The 23,350-nt window shown below is 43.5% G+C and overlaps 1 protein-coding gene across 16 annotated transcripts in view; it reads left to right on the top strand.

Annotated features, from left to right (window-relative positions):
* The window catches only part of TTC23 (tetratricopeptide repeat domain 23), a 109,751-nt gene that overhangs the window by 56,448 nt on the left and 29,953 nt on the right, over positions 1-23,350 (top strand). For 15 of the 16 annotated variants that reach the window (XR_006218446.1, XR_006218448.1, XM_042988152.1 and 12 more), the window contains one exon: positions 16,212-16,317. Coding sequence is in view for 13 of the 16 variants with exons in the window: in XM_042988152.1 (XP_042844086.1) it covers positions 16,212-16,317 (106 nt within the window). In the remaining 3 variants the exon portion in view is untranslated. Of the gene's footprint in view, positions 1-16,211; positions 16,318-16,561; positions 16,645-19,220; positions 19,324-23,350 lie in introns of all 16 variants that reach the window. The other variant, XR_006218447.1, reaches the window with a different exon arrangement.

The raw sequence follows: 23,350 nt of genomic DNA, 5'->3' as shown, positions 1-23,350 counted from the left end.
ATGAGCACTGGGTGTTATATGTAAGTGATGAATCACTGAATTCTACTCCTGAAACCAATATTGCAGTGTATGTTAATTAAGTAGAATTTAAATAAAAATTTGAAAAGAAAAATAGAAGAATTCCTTCATCTCCAGGAAACCCCAGCATTTTGCTCTTTAGGCATTCTACTGATTCTATAAGGCCCATTCACATCGTTGAGGGCAATCTCCTTTACTCCAAGTCCAATGTAAATGTTAAAAATACATTCACAGCAACATCTAGACTGGTGTTTGACTTAAAAACTGGGCACCATGGCCTAGCCAAGTTGACACATAAAATTAACCATCACAATGAGTTTGATGTTTTTATATTCATCATCTGCTAAAAACCCATGTTAAATTGTTTTCCCAGAATTTTTCCCTATTAAAGTTTTAAAATATAGACCGAACTCATTCTTGTTATTTCAAATGAGATGCAACAATCTGGGACTAAGAGTTCCATATTGTTATTTCCTTTTTAAGTTTGACCATTTATAGCCCATCCACAGTTTATTAGAATGTCCCTTTCTGTCACTCTATCTGGATTTTCTCTCTTAATTACTGTCACCCTGTGACACATTTTTATTTCCCATTTATAGATAAGGAAGTCAAGAATTAGAAAGGTTGAGGGATATGCCCAGGCATACCCTCCGTGCCTATAAATGACATAACCCAGATTCAAACCCAGTATTTTTTAGAAAGATTGTTCTGGCTGGTATGTAGGAGAATGGATCAAGGAAGATGTGCCAAGAACATAGGTAGACCAGTTAGGAGACTATCAAAGTAGCAAAGGCGGAAGTTGATGGCACCTTGGACACGGACGATGATAGCAAGGATGCAGAGAAGCAGATGGTTTGACAAAGATGTAGGAGACCTAATTGATGAGATATGGAGATTGATTGGATGTGGAGAAAAGAAGGAATAGGGAAGAATCAATGATGACTCCTGAGTTTCCAGTCTGAACAACTGTGTGGATGTTTGTGCCAGTTACAGTGGGGGAGCAGGAGTGACAGGTGATGGAGAGATGGTAAGCTCAGGTTTCAATGGCGAGTCTGAGGTGCCCGCGAGGCATATAGGTGGAAATGCCATCTAGTAAATTAGATAATCAGGACTAGAGCTCAGAAAATGGATCAGGAAGTCATCTACTTGTATGCAGTAATTGCCTTGGGAAAGGATGAGATCACCCTGGGAGTGAGGGGGTTATTGAGTGAGAAGAGACAAGGACATGACAGAGCCTTGAGTAACTTCAGTGTTCATTGGTCCAGTCAAAAAAGATAACCTGGCAAAGAAAGCAAAGATGAATTTGGCAGAAAAAAACATGAGGAAAAGTGAAAGCTGTATTTTCTGTGTCCTTTAATACCATGTGCTATTGTGAAGGACACAGAGCTGTTGGGAGAATAAATAAGTTAATATTCATAAAGTGCTTAGCACAGTGCCTGATATATAGTGCCACACAAGATTTTTAACGTTTCTCTCTTCGCTTTCCTTTCCTTTGTTATCTTTTTCTTTCTCTGATGACTTTGTCGAGGGAAACAGGGCAATGATGAGGCAGAAATCAGATTGTATGGTGAGTGAGATGTGAGGCAGCAAAGGTAATAAACATAGGTACCTGTTTCCCAAAATACTGAGAGGTGAGGAAGGCCGGCCCAGGCAGAGGGAAGAGTGTGTGCAAAGGTCTGAAGGTGAGACATAGCTCGACGTTCAGGGAACTACAAGAAATCCCCTCTGCCTGGGCAGTGGGAATGGTGAAGGTGGTCAATGGGTGTCTTCAAGCAGGATGTTGAAAGTCATGCTGAGGAATTTGAGCTTCACCCTAAAGGCAGTTCAGTGTTTCCAAGTAGATAGATTGACATCATGAGATTATCATTCTAGAAGGGTCACTATGTGGTATGCAGAGTGGACTGGATGGGAGAGAGAGAAGCAGGGAGGTCACTCAGGAGATGGCAGCAGCAGGCTAGGTAGGGGATGATGACACCTCGACTCAGGTAGTGACATGGAAATAAAGAACGTGGACAGACTTGAGAGATGCTTGGAGAGTAGAAACAACGGGCATGGGAGTGGGGGAGTGAAGGAGGTGGAGCAGTCTGGTGTTATGCCGGGTTTCTAGCTAAGGTCACTATGCTGCTGGTGGGCCCATTTACTGAGTGCAGGAATACTCAATGGGCATGCCATTTTTTGTTGGTAACAATAATCCTGAATATTCTTTTTTGTTGTTGTTGTTAAAGTTAATTTATTTTGAGAGGGAGAGCTTGAGCAGGGGAGGGGCAGAGAGAAAGGGAGAGAGAGAGAATCCCAAGCAGGCTCTGCACTGTCAACGCAGAGTCAACTCAGGGCTTGAACCCATGAACCTTGAGATCATGACCTAAGCCCAAACCAAGAGTTGGATGCTTGACTGACTGAGCCACCCAAGTGCCCCTATTCTGAATATTCTTAGACAAATGTTTTTTTCTTTGATTTTTTGCTGGTATAAAGTTCCAGAAATTAAACCACTAGGAGAAAAGATGTGAATATTTTCTAGTTCTTTCTTCAGATTGACATTCTGAGGTTATGTCGATTTACCTCGCCACCAAAAGTGGGTTTTGCTTTGTTCTTTGTTGAACCAGTTTCACAGCAACCTTGCCAACTCTTTTACACTATTCTACTCCCACGTTGTAGAATAGAGGCTCAAATTTAATTTAAAATGTTTTTCTTAATTCAGTTTTCCTAAATGTTTCCTGATTATATCCAGATATGCCCTTAAAATCTCAGTGCAATCTTTGCTATACCAGCTTCTAAAGTTCAAAGACATCAAGTAATAAGAGGCTCAGAGTCCCCCAACAAGGGTCATTACCAGTAACAAAATTCACTGGAATGAAAGATAGGTGGCTTCTAAGACCTAACAGTATTCAATGCCAAAAACTTGAGTTTGGTTTAGAAAAGCATTTTCCAAACTGTGTTCCATAGGATACTAGCACCTCACAAGAATTCATAGAGATTCATAGGTCTTCCTAGAAAAGATGTCTGTGGTTAAATAAATTTGAGAACTATTAAGTTAAAATTAAACAGATGTCTCTAAGACATGGTTTTACATACAGTGCATTAAAAATCTTAATGTGGATTGTGAATGCAAATGAGGGTCAAATACATCTGTGACACACTAGTGTTGCCTGGGCCATAGTTTAGGAAACACTGGCTGAAATAAATTGGAATTTCTAAAGGCAGGGATCATCAAAGGGATTCAAATGTAAATACTACTTTCCAGTGTATTAGGTCTTCCCACTCCTAGGAACCCTTAGTACTATGTGAAGGGAAAATGGGTTAGGTAATGCCTCTTGTCTGTAGGGCCCAGATTCACCATTTTAAAGTACTTTGTCATATTCATTCTATCTATTTATATAGACATACTCACAGACAGACACGTACATATATGCACAGAGTGGTAAATATTTACATTTTGTAATCATCTGAAAGTATTTGAATATGCCATGTCCTTTTATCCCTGAGTACTTAACAAGGGTATTCTTTTATGTAATCGCAGTACAGTTATCAAATTCAGGAATGTTCATGTTGGTACAGGCCATATTCTATTTTGTCAGTTGTCCCAATACGGCCCCTTATGTTTTTGTATTCATTTAGTTGTTATGCGTCTGGTCTTTAATCTAGAATGGCTTCTCAGCTTGTCTTTGTCTCCTTTGACATTGAAATTTTTGAAGACTATAGGCCAGTCATTTGTACCTTAGTTTGGGTTCATCTGATATTTTCTTGTGACTAAATTTGACAATGCATGCCCTGCTAGGATACTACAAAAGGATATTGTATTTCTTAGGGTATTGCCTCAGGAGGCACATGATATCTACCTGTCCTTCATTAGTGACATTAAATTCATCACCTAATCACAGTGATTCTTCCCTGTATAATAACTATTTTTCTCCTTGCAGCCAATAAGCATTCTGCAGAGAGACATTTTTAAGACCATGTAAATATCCCACTCCTTTGCAAATTTTCTCTACACTTAGCATTGATGAATCTTTCCCAAACCAGTCTTTACTGTGGTGGTTGCAGATTCATGACTTTCCATTCTGCCATTCCATCCACGTTTATCAGTTGACATTCTCCTGTTACGAATGTCCCTTCCTCCTCCCACCAAGTTATTTACTTGTTGCGTGTGTGTCCGCTTTTTTCACTTAACACCGTATCTTGGAAATCACTTTATAGCAGTTCATTCATTTGTACAAAAATATAATATCCCGTTTTAGGCACCTAGTGTGTTTTGCTCAAATAGTTTTCTGTTTGGGCATTTAGATAGGTTCCTATATTTTGTAATTATAAGTAATGTTGTAATGAATAATCTTACACACACATATTTTTATATTGTTGCAGTCGTATCTTCAGGGTAAATTCCTAGAAGTGGGACTGCTCAGTCAGAGGGAGCAAACATGTGTTGATAGTTTTACGGGATATTGCCTTTCATTGGGCTTCTACTATTTCTGCTCCTGCCAGCAATGTCTGAGTGCGTTTGTTTCCTGACAGCCTCTTCCAAAGGAGAGTATTGTCAAGACTTTGAATTACTTCCTATCCATCTCAGTATAGGTTTAATCTGCAAAATGGAATTAAATATCATTTCATAGGTTCATTGGATCTTCTTAATACATTTTTTGTGAATTTTCTTTTCATACCATTTGTCTACTTTTTAATAGAATTTTTATTCTAGTTTATTTTATTCAGTTTCCCTTAACTGTTAAAAGTCTTTACATACCCCACGTATCGCCCTTTAATGTGTGACATATATTAGAAGTCTTTTCACCCAATTTGTCACTCGTGTTTTATTTTGTTCATAGTGTTTCTATTGAGATGTCATATACCATGAAGGTCACCCTTTTAAGGTGTGCAATTTAGTGGTTTTATTATATTCATAGAGTTGTGCAAGCATTGCTGCTAATTGCAGAACATTTCTTTTTTTTTTCAAGTTTATTTATTTTGAGAGAGAGAAAGAGAGAGAGCACAAGTGGGGAAAAGGCAGAGAGAAGGAGAGACAGAATCCCAAGCTGGCTCCGCATCATCAGCGCAGAGCCCGAGGCAGGGCTTGAACTCAGGAACCACGAGATCATGACCTGAGCTGAGATCAAGAGTCAGACACTTAACCGACTGCGCCACCCAGACACTGCAGCAGAATATTTTGATCACCTCAAAAGAAACCTGCATTCATTGGGAGTTACTCTCCTTATTTCTTCTGTCCCTCATCCCCTGGCAACCACCAATCTCCATTGCATCTCTATGGATTAGGCTATTATAGACATTTCCTATAAATAGAATCCTATAATATGTGGCTTTTTGTGTCTGACTTCTTTAATCTGATATGTCGCTTTCAAAGTTCATCCATGCTTAGCAGATATGAGTACTTCATTCCCTTTTAATGGCTGAATAGTATTTTGTTATACAGGTAGACCACATTTGTTTATCTCTTCATCAGCTGATGGATGTTTGGGTTGTTTCCACTCTATGGAGGTAATGAACAATGCTTCTATGAACATTCATGTGCAAGTTTTTATATGGATATATGTTTTCAGTTCTCTTGGCTATAAGACCAGGAGTGGGATTTCTGGGTTCTACGGTACCCAATATTTAACTTTCCAAGGAACCACCAAGCTGTTTTCCAAAGCAGCCTCAGCCTCTTGCTATTCCCACTAGCAATGCATGAGGATTCTATTTTCTTCACATCCTCACCAACACTCGTTATTATGTCTTTTTTATTTCAACCATCTTGGTAACTGTGGAGTAATATCTCACCATGCTTTTGATTTGAATTTCTCTGATGACTCATGATATTCTGCATCTGTTTATAGGTATGTGGCTATTTGTACTTCTTCTTTGGAGAAATGTCTATTCAAATCCTTTGCCCATTTTTTATAGGGTTATTTGTCTTTTTATTGTTGACTTACAAGAGTCCTTCATACTGGATACTAGATATCAGATGCATGATGTGTAAATATTTTCTCCTGTTCTGTGTGTTGTCTTGTCACTTTCTTGATCGCATCCTCTGAAGCACAAAGATTTTTAGTTTCAGTGAAGTCCGATTTATCCTTTTTTTCTTTTGGTCTCACGTCTAAGAAACCATTGCCTAGTCCAAGTTCATGAAGGCTTGTATCTGTTTCCTTTTAAGAGTTTTATAGTTTTAGTTTTTACATTTAGGTCTTTGATCCATTTTGAGTTAATTTTTTTTGGATATAAAATAGGACTCTGTCTTCATTCTTTTGCATGTGAATATCTAGTTGTCCTAGTACCATTTATTAAAAGGGTCATCTTGTCACCATTCAATTATCTTGGTACCCATGTCAAACTCAATTGATCATAAATGTAAAGGTTTATTTCTGGATTTTTTTTTCTATTCCATTGACCTCTATGTCTATCCTTATGATAGCACCACACTCCCAATTACTGTTGTTTTGTAGTAAGCTTGTGGATACCATGAATAATGCAACTATGCACATTCATCTACAAGTTTTATGGTAAGTTTTGAAATCCATAAGTATGACATCTCCAACTCTTACATTTTTCCAAGATTGTTTTGACTATTCTGGCTTCCTTACATTTGTATATGAATTTTAGGATAAGTTTATCAATTTCTGGGGAAAAAAACAGATGGTATTTTGATAGAGAGAGCACTGAATCTGTATTTCAAGTGGGAAGTGTTGACATCTTCACAATATTAAGGCTTTCAATACATGAACATAGGATATCTCTATTTACTTAGTTGTTTCCTAGTTTCTTTCAACCATATTTTGCAGTATAAGTTTTATAATTCTTTTGGGAGCTTTATTCCCAAGTATTTTGTTCATTTTGATGCTCTTAGAAACAGAAGTGTTTTCTAAATTTCCTTTCCCTACTGTTCATTGCTAGCGTGTAGAAATACAAATAGGATGTTGACTTTGCATGGTGTGGCCGTGCTGATCTCATTTATTAGCTGTAATATATTTTTGTGGATTCATAATGCTTTTTTTGCCACGCAAAAGCTTTCTTAATGCTTTAACGTTTTCAACCTTTCCTTTCATTACATTTGGATTTTGAATCTAAATTAGAAGGAGTGCTCTGTATTGGAGTTATAGAGTACTTCACTCATTTTTATAATACTCGTAAAGTTTAATAGGTGACTTTTATTGTTGTTTATTCTTGAGGTTAATAAAGATTAGAGAGTGTTTAAATAAAGACTTACCAATCATTATTAAAGAGATAGCTTTGTGAAGTTGAAACAGCACTGGATGTGAAGTCAGAAAATCTGAGTGGGAGTCCCAATTCTTCTGTTTGCCAGCTGTTTGATTATACAAGTCATTTAACCTCTCAAAAAAAGAAAGAAAAAACCCAATCCTACAAAAGATCCTATCCACTTCACAGAACTGCTCAAAGGTTCAAAATAGAAAGTGCTTTGTGAACCATTAGGCATGATGCCAGTGTAAGCTACTTTTATTTATTAATGGTAATTATCAAACATTTATCAAGGCTCCTCATTTCTTTAAGAGCTTTACCTAGACACAGAAAGGTACAGTGTGGCTGCAGCTCTCCAGGGGAGCCCTGGCCTAAAAGCCATTTATTATGTACACAAAGAAAAGGGGTTTTGTTATTTTCCCTCTAGTTTTTCACTGTTCATTCCTTTGGAGTGAGAGAAACGCCCAGAAAGAAAAGACCTTTTATTTTCTGTAGAGTGTCGACAAGTTCCAAAGTATTTTAGGAACTAACCCATTAGAGTGGAGAAAATTAGCAAGCCTCACAGAGCCACCACACTGGGAAGGCAGTGGTCCCGGGGACTGGCGAACTAGCCGTTCTAGGCACCCTGCCTCAGGGGTCTGTGAGAAACCATGCTGGCGTGATTGTTTCTGAAACTATTCATGGCAGATTTTGGCAATAGACCCTTGTTTTCTTACCCAAAAGAAAAATGGCAGGATTTCATTTCAGTGAGAATGTTTGTGGGTGTGTGTTTTCAAGGGGCATAAATTAACACCACTAGCTTCAGTTTTGTTTTCCATCTCTGACAGTTGAATTGCCTTTCTTTTCAAATTTCAGGGCAGCTCTGCCACTCAGTCAGTAGCCCCCAAATTTGGGGGGAAGCTCGATTTACAAAGTATAATGAACTAATTTATCAGTCCCTCTCCCAAAAACTTTGAGGTCAGAAAATCTGGCTTCAGGTTCCTCTGGGCAAGTTATCAGCCTTGGCCAGGCTGACGTGATGGCTCGTAGGTGCTCGCACAGGTCTCCGACCGGGTTCAGACAACACAGCAAATGGCAACGCTTCCGATCGGTTCTGGTTAACTGCTGTGTATTTGCTATAATGCACTATTTGCAATTTTCAAAATCTCTGAAAATACTAGCCTTTCATGTTTAAAATTAGAAAAGATGCGGAATGCGATTATGATTCTATGCATCATAAAAGTTTTCTAAGAGTGACATAAATCCAGGAGTTGTTCTCTTTCTTTTTAAGTCACTATTTTTTATAAAAATGATAATGAAGGGGCACCTGGGTGGCTCAGTCGGTCGAGCGTGTGTGACACTCTTGAATCGGCTCATGTCATGATCCCAGGGTTGTGAGATTGAGCCCTGAGTTGGGCTCTGCACTGAGCATGGAGCCTGCTTAAGATTCTCTCTCTCCCCCTCTGCCCCTCTCCCCCACTTGTGCTCTCTCTCTCATAAATAAAATAAAATAAAATACTCTTTATATTCTAAAAAATCAAGCCATGTAGACAAATACGAAGAAACCAGTTACAAGTTATCCAGGCCTCCCCTCCCAGAAGGAGTTGCTGTTGACATTTGTGGCATCTTCCCTCTGCATATGTACATGTGGGTATAGACAGAGAGACAGGAAGACAAGAAAGAAAAAAGAAACAAAAATTGATGAATTTGACAGCAAAAAAAAAAAACTTCTCTGTGACAAAATATCACAGTCAAAAAATAAATAGCAAAGAGAGGAGATATAGAAAGAATTCTTATAAAATGTAGATGAAAAAGTCAACTCAATAGAAATAAGGGCAAAAGACAGGAATGGTCAGCTTACAGAAGAGAAAATACAAATGGCCAATAACAATACAAAAATGATCTTCAGCATCCTTTGTTATTAAAGAAATGCACTTTCACTCAGGAGATGCCATTTTTCACCTAGCTGTGAGCAAAATAAAAAAAGTTTGATGATACCCCATGATGGCAAAGGTACTGGAAAGCAGTCATCCTCATACACCACTAGAAGGAGTGGGGATTGGCACCACTTTGGGGGAAACCATTTGATATTCCCTCTCCAATTTTATAGGGTAATAGCGAGCCCTTAGAAATTAGAAATGCTCTTAACATCCATCAATAGGAGACCAGTTAGGAGGTTGTGGTGTATCCACGTGATGGAACACCATAGAACCACAGAAAGAATGAGATCAATGTGTATATTCTGACATTAAAGACGCCAAAAGTGCATTATTATTTTTGAAATGGCAGATGTGGATCAGAATGTTTCTTCAGTTGACAACCGGCTAGACCCTACAATGTGCCAGGCACAGTGGTTGGCCCTGGGACGGTGATGGAGGAGCAGCCTAGAGAGTGACAGAGACCTTAGCTGAATAGTCCACAGATGAATGTAAAATGGCGACCGTGATGTGCACACAGGGAGCAGGACTGGGTGCTGTGAGAGCTCCCAACAGAGCAGCCCGAGGACTGATAGTGAGACACCCCGAAGATTGAGGAGAGAGCAGAGGAGCCATCATGGCAGAGCCCAGAAGGGTGGTGGCAGATGAAGCTGGGCTGGGGGAGGGAAGCAGGGCAGCGTCAGGTTACAATTGCACGTGCGTGTCTATGCATGTGTGTGTTTAAGAACATGCCCCTATAGGGGCACCTGGGTGGTTCAGTAGGTTAAGACTCTTGATCTCAACTCAAGTCTTGGTCTCAGGGTTGTGAGTTCAAGCCCCACATGAGGTTCCACACTAGGCATGGAGCCTACTTAAAAAACAAAAACAAAAACATGGGCCTGTATGTGTGTATGTTTGTATAAGCATATCAATATCTCTGGAATACACAGGGAACTTGATAGTGATAACTCCAAGGAGTCAGACGGGATCGGGAGAAGAGGGTGAGGCTTATAGACAGAAGGGAGAGAGGCATTTTTTTTTTTTTTAATTTTTTTTTTCAACATTTTTTATTTATTTTTGGGACAGAGAGAGACAGAGCATGAACGGGGGAGGGGCAGAGAGAGAGAGGGAGACACAGAATCGGAAACAGGCTCCAGGCTCCGAGCCATCAGCCCAGAGCCTGACGCGGGGCTCGAACTCACGGACCGCGAGATCGTGACCTGGCTGAAGTCGGACGCTTAACCGACTGCGCCACCCAGGCGCCCCGAGAGGCATTTTAACTTACCACTTAGGATTTTTCAAAATTATATACCGATATTACTCTTACAATCTAAAAATCTAGTTACATTTTAAGAAAACACATACTTCCAACCAAGAGAGGATGAAAATCGAAGTTCCCAACATATCTATTTTGGTGCTGACCCTTACAGAGAGTAGGGCCTTTTCTCCCCAGCCCTTCGGAGGAGCTAAAATTGACGACTGGAGAGCTGCCACTGAGGACTCTCTCTGACTATTAAAAGAAACTAGCTTAGTCTGGGGCCCTCAGAACTCGGTTTTGGAATGCCCTCGGCACCCAGGGACTTCCCTTTCATCTACGCCCCCCAGAGAGTCCCAGCAACATCTTTCTCTTAGCCAAGGCCCTCCAGCTGCCCCAGGCCCCTGTGGTGTGGGTGGCCTTGAGAGGCTTCCTTCCTGGCCAGAGACTGGAGAGGAAAGGAAGTGGCAGCCCTGGGCTGCAATATGACCCTGTCTTGTACAAGGGCATCAGCCCAAAGCTGAAGATTGCATGGTCTGCTCTGGCAAGGCCAAGAGGGAGAGCTACGTAGCCGCACAGCTGGTCAGTTATAAGAGAAACATAGCAAACTCACACCTCACAGTGACAAGAGGACTTGAGCTTCTGTTGAATTAAAGCACTAATTTGAAGCAAAGCAGAAAAACACAGACCCTCGGTAGAAGGCACCTTAACATCTTGCTCCATCCATCAGCCGCTGCCCGACTCCCCACTCTGGTGTCCCCGTACAGTTCGTTTTCAGAAGCTGCTTCGAGACCCACATATCAGTGGCTCACCCTCCACCTAGCCAGCCCATTCAACCTCTGGGCCGAATCTACTACTTAGCAACTATTTCTCTGACTCTTAAATAATACTTCATTACGCTGATTAGAAGATCCTCTTTCTGTAACTTCTACTTTCTTAAAAAACCAGATGTTAGACTAGAGCAGGATGCAATTTGGAATCACAGGCCTTAGTCTGAATCCCTGTCCTGCCATTGAGCCGTCTATACGACCTTCGGTTAGTTGCTTTATCTCCCGAGGGCTTCATTTCCCCATCTATAAATTGGGGTGTTAACATCACCCTCACCAGTGATTCTGAGATTAAGCGAGCTGGTGTATGTAATCTGCATAGCACCACGTCTGGCCAGAGTAGGTGCTTACTCAAGGTTAGTTCCCACCCTCCCAGTGTCCCTCTCTAGTGCTAGCCCTCAAGTACAAAGATCCTGGCGGCTGCTGAGCCGCAGGTTTCCATTGCCTTCCCCACGAATGTTTTCGTCTCCAGGGTAAATAGACTCAGTTTAGGTCCACGAATGCACCTTTAGCTCTTTGTGGACTCTCCACTTTGCTGCAGGAGAAGAGATTTCCCTCTGAGTCAGTGATCCTCCTAGTTGTTTACCAAATGGGGGGAAAAAAATCTATCCCTCTCTCCTGTGAAGAGCTTGGGGCCTGCAGTCAGAGCATTGCATGTCTTAAGTTGAGTATTCACATGATGGGGTCTGCCTGCATAAATAGAAACATCCTTCTTACTAGTCATCAAGTTTTCTGTTCAAGAACTATTACACATTTCACAAATCCAAGGGGACAGCCTCAGTCAGATAAGAGTCTGCCAGCTGTAGCTCTGGCTGTGTCTATTGACAGCTGGATTGGCGCTGTGGACTCAGTGGTTTCCCCCGGAAATGCTCAGGAGGGCCCAAGTGCAGGCTTCTGCTCTGGACCTTGGCAAGGCTTGAGGGTGGTTGATCTGATGACTGAGGTTTTTCAATTAATGACCTTGCTCAGTATGAGATATTAAAGGTTGCATTTTTGTTTTTGTTTTTAACCCAGTACCACATGTTAACGGCTCAAGAGATTTAGGAATATTAAACACTCCCTCTCAGCTCCAAGATGACAACTGATAAATATATAACCGTAAGATACTGAAAACAACAAAGAACGGGAGGAGAAATCTGAGCCCTGGGAGATTAATAAATAATAAGGAGTGAATGCAGTCAAGCACAGATCCCCAGCGGGGCCCATTACTTGGGCTCCTGCATAAAGCCAGGAGAGGCAAGCATGGCTCCTATAATTCTGTTAACACTAACAACTAGTCCTTAAATGCTCTCAGATGCATATAACAGGGGTATTTATATTCTCTTAGCAAGCAGAGTGTTGTTCCAGAATTGTGAACAGTGGTTTAATTTGGAAAATTGGGTAATCTAATCACTAGCTTTTCAACTGCCTTTGTATCTACTCCCTAAGGCAGCCTCCTATACCGTGCGGATCTGTGGTTCTCGATCTGCATCACCCTGAGCCCTCATGTTCCATGGAAGGTCTTTTGGAGGAAGCTGGGTGGGCACAGCTGAGTGAGCTTCTAGACCCTCTCCATCTGCTTCAGTAAGACAGTATGCAAAACAATCTGGAACAAAAGGATTTTTTTGTTGTTGTTTTTTGTGTTGTTTTTGTTTTTGTTTTTTTTTTTTTGCTTCAAAAGAGAAACTTGAAACTCACTGGTCCCATGATGTTTACATCCTCTTGTAAATTACTTTTCCACTCACTGGTATGTTTCTGAAATGTTACTTTGTTAATGTACTAGGTAGAGTTCAGTCATTGTATGAATAAACCACAATATATTCATTCTGCTTCTGGTGGTTATTTAGATGATTCCCCCTTTTTCACCATTTCAAATAATGCTTCAGTGAAGTTGAGGGCATTTTTGGTATCAACAGTGATAGATGGTGAACTCCAAGTTGGTCAAGAAGGGAAGACAGCAGGAGGGGCCAACTGGATAGTGAGAATGGGGAGAGTGGATAGAGGGCTAGAAATTGCTTGGACGTGACAAAGGCAGGACCAAATAAGCTATGATAAGGCCCCGAGTCTGATGAGGGACACAATGTGGCATGTAAAAAGCATTTAAAAATTAAGGTAAATTGAATAGGACTGAATTAAATTAAACTAAATTTAATTTTACTGAATCAATGAGATGCTAATCTTGCACATTTTTAACATCATGGTTCCCTTTTCCTTCCCTCACCCCAATGTTAAACCAGCATATGATTTTTAGAAGTTCCATGAACATCAAATATAAATTAGACCAAGGATTGAGTTTCTGAAGTGAATAATGAATAATAAATGGTTGCTTATATTAGTATCTCACACAGAAAAATGTTGAGGTTACGAAGATTTTTGTGAAATTCGGATCCCCTTAAGCTCTCAGGATCCACTTTCTTGATATTGTGAGCATTTTTGCTCTCAGAAAATTTTGCTTCCTGTCTCCAAAGGCAAAAGGCAACATACAGAACTTTCAGAACATGTAATTATTCATATGAATTGAAAATAATTTTGATAGGGGTGTCTGGGTGGTTCAGTCCATTGAGCGTCTGGCTCTTGATTTCAGCTCAGGTCATGATCTCCTGGTTCGTGGAATCGAGCCCCTTGTTAGGCTCTGTGCTGACAGCATGGAGCCTGCTTAGGATTCTCTCAAGCTCTCTATCTGCCCCTCCCCCACTCGTGTTCCATCTCTCTCTCTCTCTCTCTCTCTCTCTCTCTCTCTCTCTCTCAAAATAAATAAATAAACATTAAAAAAAAGAAAAAGAAAAAGGGGTGCCAGGTGGCTCAGTTGGTTGAGCATCTGACTTTGACTAGGGTCTTGATCTCACAGTTGGTGAGTTTGAGCCCTGCATCAGTCTGCACTGGCAGCTCGGAGCCTGTTTGGGATTCTCTCTCTTCCTCTCTCTCTCTTTCTGCCTCTCTCTCTCTCTCCGCCCCACCCCCCAAATAAATAATTAAATAAGTAAAAAGAAAAGGAATCATTTTGATAGATGTATATCTTTTACATTGCCTTATAATATTGAGTGGAAACAAAATATGAAATCTTTTTGAATTTGAATTTGAATAAATCTAAAGTACTGTGAGTTAAAAGTCTTTGTAACAATATGAGTTAAATCTTTTCTAGCATCACAGGGTGCTCTCCTCGATGGTGGATCCTAAAGATCGTTAAGCAGGAGAAAACACAAAGTAAACATGATTCAGTTTGCAATTGGGATGGGCAGCTTTTCCTCTCTCTTCCTCTCTTCAAATTCCTGAACATGTGATGCTTTGACTATCCCTGTGGCTCCAATGGCTCCAATTGTCTTTACTTTTTGGAGTGTGCATTATTGGAAAGCATTTCAAGCCAGATCTTCAGGCCAAATTGAGGATAATGACTAATTGGGGTGTTGCCAAAACTACTTGTTCCATTTATTTACATCCTGTAATAAGGAAAGTAGTTTTAAAACAAAGGATATTGTTCGCATTTACAAATATGAAATTCTGATTGTTTTAACACAACAATAAAAGTTATTGCTAACAATCTTGGTTTGGAATAGCCCCTATCATAAAAAGTCTAGAACTAATAACTCAGCTGATTTTAACATATGATAAATGAGATGAGAGTCTAGAATCCACCCTGATTACCAACTGACAAATGCATTCAGCTGGTCATCAGAGGACCAAGTCCCTATGGCTTTGCTGCCTCACCTCTTGGTCTGGACTAGGAAGTTCTGATGGTGTGGCTTTATCTCCTAGTCAGCTCCCACGGATTAGTCATAGCTCCTGGAGGCTGAATGAATCGGCGCCTCTGGGGAGTGTGCAGGCATCAGTTAGTGATGTCTGCCAACAAGCACCAGGGCAGGGAGGAAGGGCAGCGTTCTCACCCTGGGAGGGAGTCCGAGTATCAAAGTCAGAATCTTATCTCCATTTTCTCTCAGCCATGAGGTATCTTGGACAAGATATCACCTGCTCCTCAACCTCAGCTCTCTCGTCTACAAAACGTGGGCAACAAAAATTGTTAAGAAAATTAAAATTGATACTACACCTGAGAAAGAAATCTTAATTGCTGTTAATATGTCTTGGCCTATCCCAGTCTGGTGTTTCTCCCTTTAACTCATGGTATTTTAGTATTTCTGTCACCCTTTTGGCAATTAATTGCAAACCACCTGCCACCTGGTGTTAGTGCACTGTAGGACATCAGGTTCAGTTCCTGTCCCGTTCTGTACTGCCCACCCTTTCTGGTCCTGGCCTCTCCTGTCATAGGTGATCAGTAAGGGTCTGTTTACTGAATGAATGTGAACCTGTTACTAATAGCATTTTTAAAAAGTTTAAATGTTGACAGATGAGTAGTAACTTTATTTTCTCTTTTATTCTTTATGTTATATCTTTTTTATTTGGAGAGATGTGTTTTGTATTTTATTTTGGGAGGACTGTTACTGTTTATATTCATGGGATCATAGGGTTTTTTTTTTTTTTCTCTCTCTCAAAGAATTTTCAATTGGGCTTTATTTTTAAGGAACTGAGCTCTTTTCTGTGTTCAGGCAGCCCCATGGGCCAGTTGAAGAAGGCGCAGGGAGGTGGGCTTGGTAGATCAGGCACTGGGGAGGCTACTGACATCTCGGCAAGGGCCCCCTTTGGGCTGAGCTGGGGCAGGGGGCTGGGCTCGCCCACTTCCTGTGCAGAGCACTGGCACTTTTTAACCCATCTCCTTCCTTCTTGAAACCCTCCTCCGCTCGCCAACCCCCCCACCCTCTCCACCCCCCGCCCATCCTCAGCTGACACTGCACTCACAGCAGCATAGACTTAAATGATTTACTTAGTGATCCGCCCTGGCCACAGCTTCGAGCCATCCGGACTCAGCCTTCAGGGCTTTCTCTGTCCACAACCCAATGCTTTTAAAATCTAGGTCTCCTGAGAATTGACTGTGCTTCCACACAAATCATATTGTCTAGCTTGCTAGAAAGTTCCTTGGCTTTCTGCTTATCGCTCCAAGAACAGTTAGTTCCCTATTGCTGCCGCCAAGCATGTAAACAATCCTGTTTCTTCTTTCCCGGGTGACAGGCGCATCACATCGTGCTGAGCAGAAACCCCTCTCAAGAAGAGGCAGCAGTCTCTGCACATTTGGTCGCCCGCGCTGCCGTCGCTTCTGGGGGGATCGAACACCACGGTGAGCGCAAACCTTCTGTGGGCGGCGCACCTTGCCTGCTCCCTGCCCGTCCCGCACACGGGTCTGTGAACCAGCTGCCTTTAGGATGGGTGAACAGGTGGACGGACCTGTGACACAGGCCCCCCTGGAGAGCTTTGGCGGCTTTCTGTGGTGGTCCTGAGCTGTGCCCCTGTGTTACTTCCACCAGAGTTCTCTGCTTTCTGTCCTGTTTAGCTTTTCTCTAACCTTTTACTTTCAAATACAGCGAATCTTCATCCAAGCAGAGCTGTGAAGAGCCCCCAGAGAATCCACGCTGGGCTTACAGGGAAATCTGCTCTACTTTCAGAGGTGATCGATTTTTAAAGATTGTTGTGGAGCTACTGTGGCAACAGATAGATCAGGCTTGTTGGAACCCCAGCCTACAGACTTTCACAGGACAGAGCTTTCAGTCAGGATGAACTTTACATGGTTTCAGGAGTCCAAGAGGAAGTTGCCATTTATGAGTCATATGGTTTTTCTTAGCCCCATGTGATAAGTAGAGTGGTGAGCTTGGGGAGTTCTTTAATCCGCCATCCCAGGCTCAGAGCATACAGTATGCCTCTAGTGACGGGGAACACGCATTCTGGTGGCTTATTTTTGGTCAGAATATTCAGAAACAGAGTATAACTCATAAAGGAGACCTAGGGGTATATTGCAAAATATCAGATAAAAAATAATGATGTACTATAGTAAAATAAGGTCCAACGTGCCAACAAGCCTAAAATGGAGATCCGGAATAGTTGGGATTCAGGGGGCAGAGTTGGGCTAGAAGGCAGAGGCTTCTAGCTGGAGGGTAGGCGGAGATGAAGGGAATACCAAAATGAGCAGCCTGGTGTGTAGAGATTTCTGGGCCAGGCAGGGGCTCTAGTCAGGGAGGAACTGGTGAAGGGGATATCAGGGTTTATCCATCTGTCCATCCCACCTTACAGACCCCTCATTCTGGCTTCCTGGAGCTTTGAGCACCTTTTTGGAGCTGGAGCAGCATATCTACGGATAGAGAAGGCAGGCAGACTTTCTGATCCTCTCTTTTTGGAACACGCCATATATAACAATCGGCTTCAAAACCTTCAAAGGGTCAACAGTTTTTTGACCAGCTTTCTAGTGCTTAACATTATTTTTTTTTCAAATTTTTTGTGTTGTTTTTTTTTTTTTTTTTCCTTTGAGAGACAGAGGGAGAGCAAGCACAAGTATGGGAGGGGCAGAGAGAGAGGGAAACATGGAATCATAGCAGGCTCCAGGCTCTGAGCTGTCAGCACAGAGTCCAACACGGGGCTCAAACTCACAACCGTGAGATCATGACCTGAGCCAAAGTCCAGCGCTCAACCAACTGAGCCATCCAGGCACCCCAACATTCCTTTAATAGGGGAAGAGAATCTTCCATTCCCAACTATTAAGACAGTTAAGATGCAAACACACATTTGATGGAAATTCCTATGCTAGCAGGAGCCACAAATCTAAGTGTCTATAGGAACAACACAAGCAGTGTGAGCGAAATAGATAGCTATTAAGATACAGTAGGAGCAGCAAGTCTAATCAGAAATGGCAGCTACTGTGGGTTGTAATACGAGAAAGACAACACAAAATGTGAGGACTGTGGCAAACTGGAGAATCCCATGCCCTATTGAAAGTGAGCAGCTGTTACAGCCCCAGCCCATTACTGTCATGTAGAAGGCAGGCTTAGAGGGCAGATCTGTTTTTCAAGAGAAGGCAGAAATCTAGGTTTTTCTGTGTAATTGTTGGTAACCAACTCAAACATGTTTCAGGCTCTGATCAGGCAAAGCAAGTGTGAGGGCAAAACACATGTAACTTCTGACCTGGAGAGCGTGCATATAATGAATGGTTGTCAGAACCTTCCTGTTTTCCTCAGGCTCATGGGTTAAGACAACTGGAGGGTTCTGAGCATTTAAACTGATGAGGTGGGGGTGGCGGGAGTCTATTCCCTAGAGAATACCAAACAGCTAGAGGAAACTAAGGCCCAGAGAAAAGAGGAAGAGTTTCCAGCCCAGGAAACTAAGGCCTCTTTGCCTAGAGGGATTCTGGTTCACCAGCATCTCAGCTAGTTAATAAATGTATGGATTGGGTGAGGACCATAGAAATTGTGTCCTGAAATGTTTTTTTTCCTCTAACCGCAAAGTTAGGCCACTCTGTTTTGCATGGTTTACAGAATCAGAGAATCCAAATATATATATACATACACACACAAATATATATATATACACACACACACACACACACACACACATATATTTGTGTATATATATATATATATATATATATTACATTTTTTAGTCTAAATATAGCATGGGTACTATAAATTGAGAATGATAATAATACCTACTTGATACATATAATAAGATCTGTGAGACTTAGATGACCTCACAGAGTAATAATAGTAATAATAGCATAATAGCTAATGCTTACACAGTGCATACTGGCATGGTTCTAATCAGTTACACTTCTTAAAAAAAATTTATTTATTTATTTTGCAAGACAGAGAGCATGAGTCAGGGAAGGGCAGAGAGAGAGAGGGAGAGAGAATCCCAAGCAGGCTCCATGCGGCCAGCACAGAGCTGGACTTGGGGCTAGATCCCATAAACCATGAGATCATGACCCAAGCCGAAACCAAGAGTCAGATGCTTAACCGACTGAGCCACCCAGGCACCCCTAACCAGTTACATTTATTAACTCAATTAATCCTCACAACATTGTGAGGTTGATGTAAGTATTTCCAGTTTCTGATGGAGAAACGGAGAGATTAAGTAATTGCCCCAAGAGCACATATCCAGGGAGTAGCAGATTTGAACCTAGGCTCTTGACCTCCATGTTACATTGTAAGGACTGACACTGCACATGCTCCCTTTTCTTCCTTGCCCCTCCCCACTTAGGCCTACGGAAGAGCCTATGGCGTTTGGGACAGAGGACATGGGAAGAGCGGAGGCACCCAGAAAGATGGATTTGGAGAGCCAGTGGGAAGGGGCCAGTCCAGGAGTACGCACAGGCTTTTAGCACCTCCCCTCTGCTTCTGGTGGCCTGAACCCCACAAACTGACTTGCCGGTCAGAATTTGAAATATAGGAAGAGTGTAAAGATGGAAGAAAAGTTCCCCCCAGGAGCAGGGAGATACAATTGAAGATGCAATACAGATTAGGGAAGGGGGTTACTTCTGCTTGAGCTTTAGGGGATTGGTTGCTAGAAACATAGGGCGTAGAGCCTCAGGAGCTCAGAGGCGGCAGGAATCATGGTAAGAGTAATGTTAGTGACAACAGTAGTGGGAATTGAGCTTGCCTTGTGTGTGCAGGTGCTGGAACTCTCATACATGTGCTCATTTAATCCTTTTAATAAGCCTGAAGGCGGGATGTGACCTCCCATTCTGCAAATGAGCTAACACAGCCAGCTCTCCATACCTGCAAATTCCATCAGTCTCTATTCTCTGAACTCATTGCTCTACCCAGAAAGACCACAGCCCCTATCACTCTGTGGGGTGCTCCTAGACACGCCCTTCTCTAATCAGAGGAGACTTGAAATGGCCATCACCTTGATGCCTTTAGGAAGAAAGTTTACTGCAGCCTTAAAGGGGAGTCAGCACTAAGTGGGGTTGGCAGTGGAACTGCAGGATCAGAACAGCTGCTTGTCAGGCAACACCATGAAGCCCTAGGACAGGTGCAGAGACGAGCACCAGCCCTGGTCTCTAAGGCCTCAAAAGACCATCTAAATGGGCACATCAGAAATGAATACAAGCACGGAGAAACCCCAAGCTATTCCTAATGTGTTAACCTGTTTGAAAACTGCTGTCAGAATCCTTGTTCTCTCGGTGGCAAAACGTGCAAAAGGCCGTGGAGAGTGAACTGACCATTCGGCATTTTGAGATACAGAGTTTGTTCTGGCTTTTACCCACGGTGCCTAAGTGCGGTGTGGGCCGAGGGGGCCCATGTTACATGAATGGAACCAGCTTCCCTTTGGAAGCAGGAGTGAACTGGTCCCCACCCAGCCAGGAGCCACAGTCCCACTGTCTTTCAGGGTGCCTGGTTCTCATGTCATCTCTGTTACCCCCTCTCAGTACAGTCCCCCCACAGTGGGAAAGAAGGGAACCCACCCAGGGCTGGGGGTTCTCCAGGCCTCTGCTGCCTCTAGCAAGAAGAAAGGAAAGGGGAGCATTTGGTACTCATCTTGTCTGACAAGTAAGGGGATACCAATCCCCCCAAACACACACACACACACACACACACACACACACACACACACACACACACACTGGCTGGCTTTCACCCAGGGTGGCAGGACTGTGACCTGGACATTAGTCACTTTTAGTTCAGAAATCCCAGCCAGATCCCCTGGGAGCAAACCAACATGGTCTACCAAATGCTAAAGAAATCCACATGCATGGGGACCACAGCTCTGCTTTCCTGTGCTTAAACCTGTCTGTGCAGAGCACACTTTTTTTTTTTTCTTAAAGAATCATTAATGAGAAACATTTCTCATCTGGGGATTCTCCGTAGCCTGCTTGCTAAATGCCCATGGAAGGCATTGCCCTCTGACAAACGAAACACCACTGGCCAAGAAGCTAGCGTGTTTCAGGCTCCACGTTCCAGCTAATCCCTTTGCTCTGTGCCTTTCCTGCATTCCTTATGCAGACAAAACTGCCCTAGAAGTCACGAAGGATTGCGATTGCATAAGGACTTCCAATTCAGGCTCCTGGAATGTCACTAACCTGAGCCTGGCCCGCTTCCCGGAGCAGCCATAGACAAACTTGGTATTAACAGCTCTCCCAACCCTGCGAAGTGTTCAGGGCATTGGCCTTGTGTTTATAACTCCTCTCCTAAAGGATATTAAAATGAAATGGGCGGAAGCCAAGTACATTTCGGTGTAAACCTTTGAGAGGCAGAGCCTGCTGAGCACAGGCGGCCTTGTTTGGAAGTGGCTCCGTCTGCAGCCTGGGCTCTGTAGGGTCCGGACACAGCACAGTGGAAGGGGTTCTGTCCCACTACAGTCTCAGGGGCAGGGGGTGGGATTCCTGGCCATATGAATCAGACTCATGAGCATGGGGTGCATTCCCAAGATATAATTCCCCATGCGCAAATATGTCCATCTTCCTGCTGTCCCCTTGTGCTAGGCTCTCCCCACATTTCCACAGTAGACATAAAATATACAAGTGTCTGAAGCTGGGCACTGTATCTTGATGCAGTCTCCTGTTTTATCCACCTACCTGATCCTCCCTTTTCTCGACTCTTCCTCCTGTGGCCCACCTTGTCAGCCTGCCCCTCTGCTGGGTCCTACCCCACCTGCAGCCCACTCCCTGCCCCGCATTCCTGGGTTATGGATGCCCCTTGGGCCCTGTGTGTCCTGCAGAGACAAGAAGTCAGACAGGCTCTGGAATACACATATGCCGAGTGCCAGTGGACTCCTGATAGGTAACATGGCCACCCGAGAGTAGCCACAGTCAGGTGTCCTTCATCTTCCCGTGGCCCCCCTCGGCAGCCCCTGCTGTTGCCCTTGCCCCACCTCCAACCAGAGGCCTCCAAAGTGGGGTTTGGGGTGCAGTCCTGCTGATGGAAATGGGTGTAAACCACAGCTGGCCACACCCACCCACTCTCTCCCATCCTCCTCAGCCTCCCTAGTCGCCCTCAAGCCCTGTGTGCTCCGACAGACCCTTCGTCAGTCCTATGCAGAGTCCATTTCTTGTTACAAAATGCGCAGCCAGCCTGATCCTGGCCTGCCTTGAGCTCCATAAGCAGGTATCAGCATCCACGCCTGCTGTGTGCTCTAAAGGAAGGGGAAGCTGCAGAAAGCAAGTGGTGGGTAAGGACAGAGAAGAACCCTTACCCTGTTTCCCACCATCATTAGTAGGGCCCTTTCTCAGAAACCTCTGGAAGGCACCTCAGAGCACATGCCATCCAAAGGACTGAGGTCCAGGACATGTCCAGACTCATTCTGCAAGCTAGAGACAAAGCAAGGCTTAGACAGAGGCCAGACACTGCCTACTTAACCACGGCCCCAGAACTGGAGAGTGAGTGGCATTGTTCCCAGAGGTCCAGGGAGCCCAGAAGACAGACAGGTGGGGGCTGCAGGGTTGGCAGAGGATCAGAAGAGATGGCCTCTTCCTCTCTCCAAGTCCGGGCTGTTGGTCTCTCTTCCCAAAGAGACAACCTTGTGCACACTGAAACCTCATCAAGCTTTGCTTACAAACTGCCTTCCATCTTTGTGTCTGAGAACAAAGTCTATGGCGTCATTCCTCTGCTAGGAAAGATGAAGTACGTGCCTCTGTGATATACAGTTTTTCACTCCTATACTGGCTAATAATTTGTGTGCAGAACTTCTCAGAAATGCCTATGTTTTTAATACCCTGACTTGGCTTCAAAAAGGGTTTTTAGGGCAGCTTATGGAAAATATATACTTCAACCAAGACAAGTAACTGGGGCTAGAAGCTGCTGGATACCTGACCACTACTGGGTGGGACAGTGAGTGGTGGGGAGGTAGAGATGGGGTCAGCTTCCTGGTGGTAAGGATATTGGAGGCAGGCAGATCCCCATGGTGACGGAGCCCTTTACTGGGCCCATAGGTGCCTGGCACTGTGCAGGCACTTCATGTTTGCTCTCCCACGGAAGCCCCGCCCAGCCTGCCGCCATCTTGGTCACCTCACACTACTAAGGCACACCTTCTCCTCAGAATGACCTTGGACTTCCTGGGGATCATATGGCTACTGAGCAGCAGGTCTGCTGCTCCAAGAAGCCATGTCCAGGGCCTGTGGAAGTGTTCTTCCAAGAGAGGGTCTTTAGTGTGGACCACAGAAGGCCTTGAGGTGAGGAGAGAGCCTGACTTGGGCTTCATGTGTCCTCAGGCCACCCTTCCCACCTCCCACCCCTCAGGGCTGGGAGGTAGCCTCAGGGCAGCTACCTGTGCAGAGTCCAAGGCAGCCCCAACAGCCCCAACGGGACCCCAAATGGGTCCAGTCTGTTTGTTTGCTGGGTGATGGAGCTCCTCTGGGTTAACGCCAGGCTACATTCCCTGCGGTCCTTAAT

This window comes from Panthera tigris, chromosome B3 (assembly GCF_018350195.1).
Source record: "Panthera tigris isolate Pti1 chromosome B3, P.tigris_Pti1_mat1.1, whole genome shotgun sequence".
Lineage (NCBI taxonomy): Eukaryota > Metazoa > Chordata > Mammalia > Carnivora > Felidae > Panthera > Panthera tigris.
Note: the sequence above shows the minus strand (reverse complement) of the source record. Positions and strands in the feature narration are given on the sequence as shown.